At 37.6% G+C, this 13296-nt stretch overlaps 1 protein-coding gene across 3 annotated transcripts in view; it reads right to left on the bottom strand.

The window, feature by feature from the left end:
- Positions 1–13296, bottom strand: part of INPP4B (inositol polyphosphate-4-phosphatase type II B) — an 851446-nt gene that overhangs the window by 256028 nt on the left and 582122 nt on the right. For all 3 annotated transcript variants that reach the window (XM_061142404.1, XM_061142406.1, XM_061142405.1), the window contains one exon: positions 783–894. In XM_061142404.1, the coding sequence (XP_060998387.1) occupies positions 783–894 (112 nt within the window). The remainder of the gene's footprint in view (positions 1–782; positions 895–13296) is intronic.

The following is a 13296-nucleotide window of genomic DNA, read 5'->3' on the forward strand; positions in this document are numbered from 1 at the left end:
AAAGGCAGACATTCTAATATATAAACAAATTCATTTCCCTGAGGTGGGGGGGAACTATTAGTTTATAACTCAATCCCCTGTCCCTCAGTGAGACAGGCAACTCCCTTCCTAAATCAGGACTTTAGACTAATAATTGTCTCTCTATTTAAAGAAAAGAAAGTAGAAAGGAAATAAAAATCCTGGATACTGACAATATTGGGGCTTTTATTCTGGACTTCAAGGAAGCTGGCACTGGCCCTCCCCCTCCAGAGTCCCCATCTCCCCCACCAATCCTCCCAGCCCATTTACCACTTCCTGCTTATTTTTTTCCACAATTTCCTAAGGCACAGAGTTGTTCAATCTGTCCTCCTTCACGTGAAAACAAAACCCAAACTCCAACTATATCGCTTTCCAAAGAGAATTTTTGAGAGCAGAGAAGTGGTTACATTTGGCAATAGGCCTCCCAGAATGTTCTGTGCATCTCACATAGGGCTAATTACTGCAGGATACAACAGCGATCAATACTTTTGTTCTAACTGAGAAGAGGCTGTGCCAACACAGAGAGCCAGCTGCGAAGAGAAAGGTGTTCTGAATGGTGCGTGGCTTTGCATAGTTTCATGCAAACAGGCCGTCTGGGTTGTGAGGATGAGACACACTTAAGGTACTCCCATTCCAAGGCTGATTTCTCATTTAGCTTTTGAATAATGAGATTCCATACCCCACAGAGGTGATGGTGATCCGGGCAGCTGGCAAAGCTGATCGTTTCTAATTTAATTTGTGCAGTGAGCTGACTGGGAGCCTACCTTTTGTCCCTGCACATCTGTCGTGATGTTGTCGGCTTCCCCATCCTCAATCTCCCCCATCTTCACGACACTGACTTCTATGGTGCCGACAACTTTGCCACCATCTGAGGTTCTGCAACCAAAAATACATGAAAATGAATGAAAGGTAAGACTCTTCTCTTTCCAGAAAGTATATCCAAACATGTTTGTTTCTGAAAACCACTAGGACTGCTTTTTACCTGCATCGGTTGTAATGAACAAATCTGCTTTTTATACACCAAAACCTGTACATCATGTTGCTGTTGTTTTTAATTTCCAGAGAAAATTAGGCATGGTAAGTGCATGGGCTGTCAAAAGCTACCTCATGAAGGTAAAATCACCTCCAGGCTCTCAAGAGTAGCCAAGACTATGGATTCATGCTCCATTTGATAAGCCCATGTCCCTACAGCAGCATCAGTCATGTCTCCTCTGTACCCATCTCATGGGATACTCTCCACATCTATTACAGACACTACATCTGAATAAAACAGAAAAGAGTAAAAATAACCTTCTATTCCTCTATGACCCAGCCGTTGGCTATAAATTCTGATTTTATGCCTTTTCCTAATGTCATTTTTCTTTCTCAGGGACCAGTTAAAGATGATTCTCTCCCAGCAAACATCAGAAAGTTATAGCACAAACAAAGCAGAAATTAACCACTGAAGTCATTTAAGATAACCATTGCTTTTTCAGATAAAGAAACTGAGACTCAAGAAGATAGACTCATTCGTGGAAACAAAGTGGCAAAACCAGAAACCAAGGTCTGTATCCTTTAAGTCTGTTGACTTAAAGTAGTCCTCCCTATTTAATGAAAATGATAATTTTATATTAAGATTTTCATCATAATCACTGTTACACAAATTTTATGGTTAACATCAATAATGAAAACAAAAATAAAGTTAATAACAACAATCCTCTAAGAGTCTCGCATTTATTTTCTGGGCAATTAAAACATACAGAATAAATGATGGCATCATGTCATGGGAACACTGTAAGACATAAGGATGCTCTTCCCTTTAAACTTACTTGGAAGATAGGCAGGTAAGTCATTCATTGGTGGGGTGCGGCTGTGGCTTCTCTCTAAGGCTAACTGACTAATGTTACTTACATAATCTTTCATTTTCTTTATTTAGTCATTTAAAATTTTTATCTTAAATTTTAATCTGAATATAAATGGTATATTTCAACCAATTCCTTAAAAATGTCACTATTTTATTATTAGAGGTGTCAGAAAAGGAATAGGAAGATTATTATAAATAATTTACTAAAATGCTCATTAAAATAATGAACAAGTTAGGTGAAAAGGAAATCCAATTTTTACCAGATCATAAAAAGTTTTTCTCAAAATATACAGAGTACAAATTTAAACACACCTTTTGAATTACGCTTCTAAGAAAACCAAATTAGAAAAATTCTAGAGACTATACATAGGGAATGCAATAATGTAATAAAATGAAGATTATGTACATAGAAAAATAAAAGTGATTTACTTAAATAGTGTATTAAGGTTCTTATTAAGTGTAAAATAAAATGCTTCTTGGTGATTTTTAAATCAGTGTAAATCATAATATTAACTCAATTATTTTAATTAATATGGAAAATTTAAGTATTTAATATAGAGAAGACGTATATGCAGATGACAGCATTATCTATGATATTGTAAAAAAAACTATTTAAACTCCAATTCTGAGATAATTTTAACAATCAATTATACCATTTTCCCACTTGAAAATTATGTAATAACTTATAAATCATGAATGTAACATATCTCTGTCCAATTATTCAGTATCTGATAGTTAAATAAGGAATTTAATAAAAGCCCTGGTACTACTCATAGTTTTTTCTGGAAATCTGCAGACTCCTCCTTCCCACAATTTGATAATCAATAACAATTAAAGACCCTTTTTTCTTCCCATAGGCATTGTTTAAAAATTTTGCTTAAGCTAACTGCTTAATTTCTAGGTATACAAAGCTTGTGTAGAGCTTTCTGAATTTTTTCACTGAACTAAACTAAATAATGTCATAGTGATTTGAAAGAGAGTCCAGACTTCTTACAGCCTCATTCCAGCACTGAGTAACAAACCAATATTTGCAATAGTAGGTGAAAGTCTGAATTCAGGAGTTTGAGTTACCTGCCAGCTTCATGACCTTGGACAAGGAACTTAACCATGTGAAACTTTGTAAAATGGAGATGATAATTTTATTATAAGGACTACTACATGATTTACGTAGTTCTCAGCATGATGACTTACACAAGATAAGTGCTTCTTCCTTCTCCCTCTCCTCTTCATCCCAGTAGCAACAGTAGAAGTATCAACAAAATTGCTATTGTCATTAATGTCTTTGTTGTTGTTTAGTCACTAAGTCCTGTCCGACTCTTTTGTGACCCTATGGACTGTAGCCCTCCAGGCTCCTCTGTCCATGGGATTTCCCAGGCAAGAATACTGGAATGGGTTGACATTTCCTTCTCCATGCCGGTAGCAAGAAATACTATAATCTTTTAATATAGTCTTCGATGCCTATTTTAGTAAAATTTCTGAAAACAACTGAATTCAATTCAGAATTTTACTAAAATGGGCATCAAAGACTGTATTCAAAGATTATAGGATTTCTTGCCACCTGCATCTCAAGAGTGTCTAACTGCTCATTAGAGATGCAAAGAATTCATAATGACAGATGACACTATAAAGTTTACATTCCTAGTAGTGCAAAAGAATACAAGTTCATACCAGTTACAGTGCAACTGAACCTTTCAAAGTGCTAAAGTTAGATGAAGACGCAACACACCATGGGCTTATGGGAATAAGCTTCTGAACTGTAGCTATACATAGTCCCTTTAAAAAACTATCGGTCTGCTTTTTAAATACAGGCATATCTTGTTTTACCATGCTTTGTTTTATTGCTCTTTGCTTTTTTTGGAGCATCACAGTTATTGAGTCAGCTTTTTACAAATCGAATGTTCATGGCAACCCTATGTTAGTCTAGTCTATCAGTGCCGTTCTTCCCCATAGCGTTTGCTCTCTGTGTTTCCGTGTCATTTTAGATTAAGGAATTCTTGAGGGATTCTAAAACTTTTTTTTCTTTTTGGATAAGAATCTCTAAGTACCCTAAATCATGCTTCTTCATCCGAGATTTATGGGAGACAGAGTGGTGAATCTAGATTATAAACTGGAGAGCTGAACCCAAGATACCCAAAAGCAAGGGTCATCCTGCCAGTGAACTGCAATGTGAAAAGTAGAGGCAGTTTTCTATTTATCCTGTACAATTTACTACCCACAGAGCATGGGTATTCAACACTTCTCTTCAATCAGGCAAATCATAATCGAAATACCTATCTCATGTTTCCAAAGGCTGCTGTTTCAAAAGTGATTAAAAGAATTAGAAAATATTCATTCTTAAGTGATTAATGATGCTTTCAATTTATCACTCATTAGGTTTAGGAGGCTACTAATAATTGTGGGCATGTGTGCATGCTAAGCCACTTCAGTTGTTTCCAACTCCTTGCTACCCTATGGACCATATCCTGGCAGGCTCCTCTGTCCATGGGATTTTTCAGGCAAAAATACTGGAGTGGGTTGCCATGCCAAGGGATCTTCCTGACCCAGGGACTGAACCCAGGTCTCCTGCACTGCAGGAGGATTCTTTATAGTCTGAGCCACCACGGAAGCCAGTATTCAATGTATCCGTATATATTTTACTGCCATTTGACACTGCATCTTGGCATTTTCACAAAGATACAAATTTCACTGAACTAAGAAACAAAAGCAATCTTCATACACTTTCCTAGCAATTTATATGGTCATAAAAACAAAATGCATTAATAAATATCTCAATCTATATAAAGAAAAAAAAAAACTATGTCATTTCAGCCTCTTGCCAGGTCATTACCACTGCTTAATGCAGAGAGCTATAAGAGATGTAAAAGATGAATAGTTCATGGCAGCTACATTATTTCAATCACAACATCAAGTTCCTACTTCCCTCAGCAGATACACTTAAATAATTAACCATGCCAACAAGATGGAAGACAGAGAAGGGAAAATTTTCAGCAAAGCAAATCTATACTTCCTTATCACTTAGGTTTTCATGCTTAATGCATTAGTGATTAACATTCTTTAAAACCTTCCTTTAAAATAGCTCCCCTAATGCTTCCTAATGAAATATTCACCCTCACATGCTGAAGCATATAAACATTTTAGAAGACTGAAGCAAAAGGAGTGTGAAACAGTTTTCTAACAAAAGACAATTTAATGACATTTTTCCTCTAAACTTCTTTGTCACCTATTGTACCATCCTTAGTAGAGTAAAAAGAAAAAAATAATGCTATGGAAGTATTAAACAGCAACATGCAAATAACTCCTCTATTTTGGAAATGCCACAGAGATACAAATGGCTCTGTAAACATCCAGGGGAAAACCATCATTAGCACTGCCAATCTCTGTGAATATAAAGTAGCCTTGGGGCTAAGCGCAGGAATCATCATCTGGGAGACATGCGTGCTGGACATACAACCAGGCAATGAAAATCTCACCTGGACAGAAAAACAAGCAAAGGCTGTAAGGAAACAAATGGGATTACTGACTGAGTGGACTCAGACGATCGTTCTAGAGAATGCATTGGGCCTCAGAGAAGTGAGAATTCTACTGAAGTAGGTATGACTAAACACACCTCTCTTCTGGCTGAACTCCACACATTTCAGAAGCCATATAATACTTACAAGCTAACACTCAAAACTTTTCAGTAATTCTTAATATCATAGCTTACACACTTTAAGGTTTAGTCTTTAGTTTTCTTCTCTTCTCTCATTATAAACTTATCTCCAGAAATTTTATCCATTATCATGGGATGCAATTATCCTATCTTTGAGGATCTAGCACATTTCTATAGGTCCTATTCTTTTCTTTTCTTTTTTTTTTTTTTATTAGTTGGAGGCTAATTACTTCACAACATTTCAGTGGGTTTTGTCATACATTGATATGAATCAGCCATAGAGTTACACGAGTACGTGTAACTCTATAGGTCCTATTCTTACTTGGTTTCCTATTCTAGAACTCCAGATTCCTTTTGTCCTGATAGAAGTTTACATTCTATAAGCTTGCAGTCTAACTCGTCCTCTTCCCAAACCCCAACTCACATCAGTAGTGTATCATTCTCCAAAGGCCAAAACCACAGAATATTCCATTTCTACCAGTGCTTTGCCCCTACCATCCAATAAGTCACTACACCCTACTGATTCTTCCCCGAGAATACCCCTTTTTTTTGTCCCTTCCAGTGGCAACGTCTTAATGAGTTTCACCAAATTTCTTTCATTGCACTTGAAGGACCTACTTCCCATTTTCCAGAATCTTTCTCTTCCCTCGTGTTCATGTTGGGCTTTCTTCTTAAAGACCTGCTATCACTATTTTATTTTCTCTGCCAAATTTCCTTAGATACTGACCAACGTCTACCCAGAGAGTTTAAAGTGTAGACTGTCTTTCAAAACTTATCCAGGGTTATGGACAGCTTGGTATTTTTGGTTTAAACTGATCCATGTCATCACACACCAGTAAATGACTGAGTATGATATTAGAGAAAAGCACAGAGATCTTTGAGTGACAGAGTGCTTGGTTACAATGTTGGCTCTTTAAACAACTAAGTGATCATGAGTGGGCAATTCAGCCTCTATTAAGATTTATGAGCTATAAAATATGAAGGTAGTAAGCCATCCTACTTATCTCACAAGGTTTATGTGTCCCAAAGTAAAAGATCTTAAGTTTAAATATAAAAATGCTTTTGTGGGAATTTCCTGGTAGTCCAGTGATTAGAACTTGACACTATCGTTGTTGGGACTGGTTCTATCTCTGGTCAGGGAACTAGGGTCCCACAAGCCACACAGCATGGTCCAAAAAATTGCTTTCATGTATGGTAATGGGCACAACTGTTATACTTATCTGGGCCACAAAGTTCCAAGAGCACATCATAGATACGTTGACTATCAGTTTTTCAGACTACTTGGCTTGTAAATTCCTCTTTACTACTGAAAACGGTACTATCCAAATATGAATAACTGCCTCAGTACCAATAAGCTAAAGAAATAGTTCTCTCCTCATGACTCTATTAAAATATATACATATATATCAACATATAGTGAGTTGTATTTGGAAACTTGATTCAATGCTAGATGTAAAGCACAAGCTATTTCTTTAAATTTTAGAAATAGCCATCTCTTTAAATGCAATAAATACCTCATCAGCAAGGTGAGACAATACCTTGGCATCTTGTAAATGTCCTTGTCAGGATTCCCAGGGAACCAAAGCTACATTCAAGTTGACAGGTCACCATCATCTGTTCTTTGGTACATAAGATGTTGCAAGTAAGATAGAAGAAGCACACATCATACTCTTGTACCCACTGGATAAAGCTTTAAAACCTGGACAGGCTGAAGAGAGCAGCTAATTGAGGACTCAAAGTAAACAGTGCCAGACACACTGGGGAAGAAGATCAGAATTTTAAATACCACTGTCCCAGAAGTTAATTTACCATTTTTTCCCCTATCATACCTCATGATCTAGACTTAATACAGCCCCAAGCCCAGAGATGGTCATGGCATACACAAAGAAAGCTCCAGGAGAAGCTCTCTAGCCTGGCTCAAAGAATAGAAAAGTTGTCTCCTAAAATTCAGAAGAGTGATGAAATCACTTTTCCTGTCTCTACTCTCTTGGATCTTAGCCCCCAAACAATCCAGTGGTGGCAGCAACAAAAATGACAGCTAGGAGGAAGTGCAGGAGCCTAAAAGGATGAGGAAAGGAAGGATTCCTCTCTGATTGGAGCTGTGATCCCAAGGGGATGGAGTGAAGGTCCTTTACTTTCTCTTTCTCTCTGTTGTCCCCTATGTCTTGGCCTCCAGAAGAGGGTGTAGTTGCATGGCAGAGAAGTGAAAATCAAACCCCACCTTTCTGGATAAAGAATCTTTTGATCCTTCCCTTTCAGGGAAGCCACAGGAAATGGGGATGTGCCAGAGTATAGAGAGGAGGGAACTTAGAAAGTTACATCTTAATGTTTTTCATGAACTTCTGGGCTTACCTCAAGCTGTGCATGCATGGATCTAAATCATGTATGAGACACTTTAAGAAATAATCTATGGACTACACTACCCCCAGGCCCCAGACTGTCACCTGGGTGACAAACTTGAAGGATAGGTACGAATAACACTGTGAAAGTTTTGAAAACAGAAGTGATATTGGAACTGTGAAGTTTCATAAGACACAAGGTCAGCATACAAATAACAGCAATTAATAATTAGAAGCTGAAATTTTTTAAAACATATATTAATCATTTATAGTAAGTCCAAAACAAATCTATCCTTAGGTATCGATCTAACAAAAATATACAAGATCTATATGCTGAAAATGACAGATGTTGATGCAAGAAATTTTAAAAGTTCTAAATAAATGGTGAGACATACTGTGTTCATATATGGGAACAAATTTATTAAGATGTCAATTCTTCCTAAATTTATCTACAGTTTTAAGGGAATACCAGTTAAAATGCCAGCAAGGATTTTTTGTGTATATTGACAAGTTCATTCAAAAAATTATAAAGGCAAAGTAAATAGAATGGCCCACATAATTTACAGGAAGAACAACAACAATGGAGAAATTAAATTTACTGATTTTTAAGATTTACTGGAAATCTATAGTAACCAGAACTGTGAGGTAATGACAACAGGACAGATATATTGACAAATGAGACAGAATACAGAGGCAATATAACCAACTGTTTTTGACAAAGTTAATCAGTACAATGGGAAAAAACGCAGTCCTTTCAACAAATGGTACTAGAACAAACATTCACTTGGGGGGAAAATGAAACATTACTTAAAACTTCAAAACTGAAACAAAAGTAACAAAACAATGGTTACTGATCTCAATGCAAAACAAAAAATATAAAACTTTAGAAGGAAGACAAAGAAGAAAAGTCTTCATGAACTGAGCTTTGTCAAATTGTTCTTCAATATGACACCAAAAGCATGCTCTAAGAAAATGATAAATGGAACTTCACTAGAACTGACAACTTTTGTTTTGTAAATGATACTTTTACATGAATAAAACAACAAGCTACTGACTGCAAGAAAAATATTTACAAATCATGTTCTGACAAAAAAAAAACAAAAAACAAAAAACAAACCTTGCATCGAAAAAACACAAGAGCCTTCAAAACTCAAACACGAAGAAATGAACAACGTAAATAGCAAATGGCCAAAGTTGAACAGAAGTGTCTCAGGAGAGGATATATAGATAACAAATAGCCCGTGGAAAATTGTTTAACACCGCTGGCCATTAGGGAAATGAAAATTAGAAGGATTATGAGACATCATGCTATATCTTAGAATGTCTGGTGAGGATGCAGAACCGCTGAAACACTCACACACTGCTAGTGGGGAAAACAGCACAGCAGTTTCTAACAAGAGTTCAACACACACTTAACATCTGACTCAGAAATTCCAGTCCTAGGTATTGATTGACTCTAAAGGAATGAAAACTTAAGGTCACAGAAATACCTACACATGAATGTTTTAGCAACTCTATTCATAATTACTCAACACTGGAAACAACCAAAATATATTTTTATATGAATGGTTCAACAAATAGTTGTACAACCATATCATAGAGTACTACTCAGCAATTAAAAAAAAATTATTGACATGTACCACATCTTGATGAATTTCAAAGACATTAGACTGAATAAATGAAGCCAGTCTAGGAGGGATCTGTAATCTATGATTCACCGATTGTCTCAGAAAGCATTTCTCTATGGTGATGGAGAACATACATCGTGGTTCTGAAAGACTGGCGTGGGTGGAGGCGTGAATCATCAGGGCAGCAGAAGGCGGTTTCTCTGCAGTGATGGAGCAGTTCTGTATCCTGATTGGGGTGGTGGTTACAAGAATCTTTATACGTGTTAAAATTCACAGAACTGTACAACAATAGAACGTCAATTTTACTGAATGTTCATTTACTAAATAGAATAAATGAGAAAAGACATAGCTGTTTTCTATGGTAATGAATAAATAACAAATTAATAGCCATTTAATCTGGGAATACAAAACCAAACTACTAAAGGTTATTCCCTTCCATGTGAACAAAATATTCTAATTTGTGGCAACATTTATTTGTAATGATAGAGTCAAAGTGTCAATTCATCCCATATCTTGGGCTTCTAAAATATCTGGGACATAAAAATGCCATGTGCTAGAGAAAAATGTTCTACCTGAACAATGTGGGGTGGTACTTCAACAGAGACTGGAAAGTAAAATGCTCTTGCGGGAGGTGCAATGAAATTTCCAAGTCAATGACTCTTATTCATGGGGTAAACTAACTGGCCACTCATGTCTGAATTTACTCATGTTTAGACCTACAAAAGAGAAACTATTGCTAAGGTTTTCTGTTAGTTTATGTTATTATATTTATTTGTTTGAATTTTAAGAGAAAGAAAAATGTTGAAAGGAAACGAGCACTACAAAATTAAGCAGAGACCATTGGAAGAGGAAGAGAATAGTAGTAAGAAAGGAATTATAGGGCGTTATATGTAGATTGCTGTGGAAATCCAACTTAATGCTGACATTTTTAAAAGCAAAAAACACAAATATTTCAAAGACCAAGTATAAACAACCTTGAAAGACAGTTAAGCAATATATATATATATATATATATATATATATATATATTTTTTTTTTTTTTACTAACAATGGACATGCTCCTACAGCAAAAACTCTTTATATGAATGGTTTGCAAATGTCACCAAAAAATCAAAATATTCTAAGCCACTCTGAAAAAACTGCAAAGATAACAGGCATGGAAGATTAGAGGATTTGATAATTAAATAATTAGTATTAAATGCTAGTGATGGGTCAATATTTACTATTCAAATTTTGAATTATATATATTTTATTGGATTTGTTGTTGTGGTGGTGGTGGTTTAGTCTCTAAGTTGGTCTGACTCTTGGGACCCCATGGACTGCAATGCAGCCTGCCAGGCTCCTCTATCGTGGGATTCTCCAGGCAAGAATACTGGAGTGGGTCACCATTTCTTTCTCCAGGGGATCTTCCTGACCCAGGGATCAAAAATGCATCTCCTCTGTCTCCTGCATTGGTAGGTGGATTCTTTACCAACTCAGTTACCTGGGAAGCCCATACATACAATATATATATAATGTCTGGATATGTATGAAAGGCCTCTCTAAAACAATGCCATTTGAACAAATACCTAAACAAATACATAAAGAAAGTAAGGAAGTGAACCACATATCTTCATTAGGAGAAGATCTTAAAGATAGAAGAAACAGATGGTCTAAAGGTACACAGTGGAACACAGTATCCATATTCAAGGAAGAACAAACCATACTGTGGCTAAAGCTGGGTAGGCAGGGAGACAGGATTAGAAGACTAAGTCAGAGAGCCATGCATTAATTCTACATTGCTGCATCAGTTCAGTTCAGTTGCTCAGTCATGTCCGACTCTTTGCGATCCCATGGACTGCAGCTCGCCAGGCTTTCCTGTCCATCACCAACTCCTGGAGCTTGCTTAAGCTCATGGCCATTGAATTGGTGATACCATCCGACCATCTCATCTTCTGTCGTCCCCTTCTCCTTCTGCCTTCAATCTTTCCCAGCATCAGGGTCTTTTACAATGAGTCAGTTCTTCACATCCAGTGGCCAAAGTGCTGGAGTTTCAGCTTCAGCATCAGTCCTTCCAATGAATATTCAGGACTGATTTCTTTTAGGGTTGACTGGTTTTATCTCCTTGCAGTCCAAGGGACTCTCAAGAGTCTTCTCCAACACCACAGTTTAAAAGCATCAGTTCTTCGGTGCTCAGCTTTCTTTATAGTCCAAATCTCACATCCACATATGACTACTGGAAAAACAATAGCTTTGACCAGACAAGCCTTTGTCAGCAAAGTAATGTCTTTGCTTTTTAATATGCTGTTTAGGTTGGTTGTAGTTTTTGTTCCAAGGAGCAAGTGTAATTCATGGCTGCAGTCACCATCTGCAGTGATTTTGAAGCCTCAAAAAATAAAGTCTGTCACTGTTTCCTCTGTTTCACCATCTACTTGCCATGAAGTAATGGGACCAGATGCCATGATCTTTGTTTTTTGAATGCTGAGTTTTAAGTCTACTTTTTCACTCTCCTCTTTCAGTTTCACCAAGAGCCTCTTTAGTTCTTCTTTGCTTTCTGACATGAGGGTGGTGTCATCTGCATATCTGAAGTTATTGATATTTCTCCCAGCAATCTTGATTCCAGCTTGTGCTTCATCCAGCCTGGCATTTTGCATGATATACTCTGCATATAAGTTAAATAAGCAGGGTGACAACATACAGCCTTGATGTACTCCTTTCCCGATTTGGAACCAGTCTGTTGTTCCATGTCCAGTTTTAACTGTTGCTTCTTGACCTGCATACCACAAACCCAGTAACTTACAACACCACCCATTTACCATCTCACAGTTTCTACAGATGAGAGGCCAAATCAGATCCTCTACTCAGGGTCTCGTAGGACTGAAGCAAGATGTAGGCTGAGCCACACTCACACATGGAGACTCTTCAGAAGAACCCACTTCCTGGCTCATTGTGGTTATTAGGGAAATTTATTTCCTTGTGGCTTTATGACGATGGTCCCCACTTTCTTATTAATCCCACAACAGGTACAAAAGGCAACCACTTGGCAGGGCTGTGGGGGAGACAGTCAGCTTCCAGTTAAAGAGAAATGATTGGGGATAGGGAATGGAGCTGAGGATGAAGCTCAAGGATCAGAATAGAGTTAGGGAGCAGAGGGCACCAGGGCCAGGGAGTGGACACACAGGCAAAATGATGGGCAGCTATGTGGATGAAAGACGTAGAGAATGGAGTGGTGGACACAGTGGGGGAAGGAGAGGGTGGGATGAATTGGGATAGTGGCACTGACCTATACACACTACCATGTGTAAAATCAGTAGCTCGTGTGAAGCTTCTTTATAACACAGGGCGCTCAGCTCGGTGCTCTGTGATGACCTAGAAGGGTGGGATGGGCAAGACGGGGATGGGAGGGAGACTCTAAAGGCAGGGGATATATGTATACATAGGCTTCCCAGGTGTCGCCACGGTAAAGAATCTGACTGCCAATGCAGGAGATGCAAAAGACTCGGGCTCGATCCCTGAGTTGGGAAGATCCCCTGGAGTAGGAAATGGCAACCCACTCTACTACTCTTTCATGGAGCATTCTATGGACAGAGAAATCTGGCAGGCTACAGTCCACGGGGTTGCAAAGAGTCGGACATGACTGAGTGTACACACAGCTGATTCATGTGGCTGTACAGCAAAAACTAATGCAATGGTGTAAAGCAGTTATTCTTCAAATTAAAAAAATTATTAAAAAAAGGTGACCTAGGAATCCAGGTCATCTTACAGTGCAGGTCAGCTACAATAAGGAAACTCAGTTTAGCTAGGCAAATATACATCGGCAGATAGGGCAGCAGTGATTAA

This window comes from Dama dama, chromosome 5, assembly GCF_033118175.1.
Source record: "Dama dama isolate Ldn47 chromosome 5, ASM3311817v1, whole genome shotgun sequence".
NCBI classification, from domain to species: domain Eukaryota; kingdom Metazoa; phylum Chordata; class Mammalia; order Artiodactyla; family Cervidae; genus Dama; species Dama dama.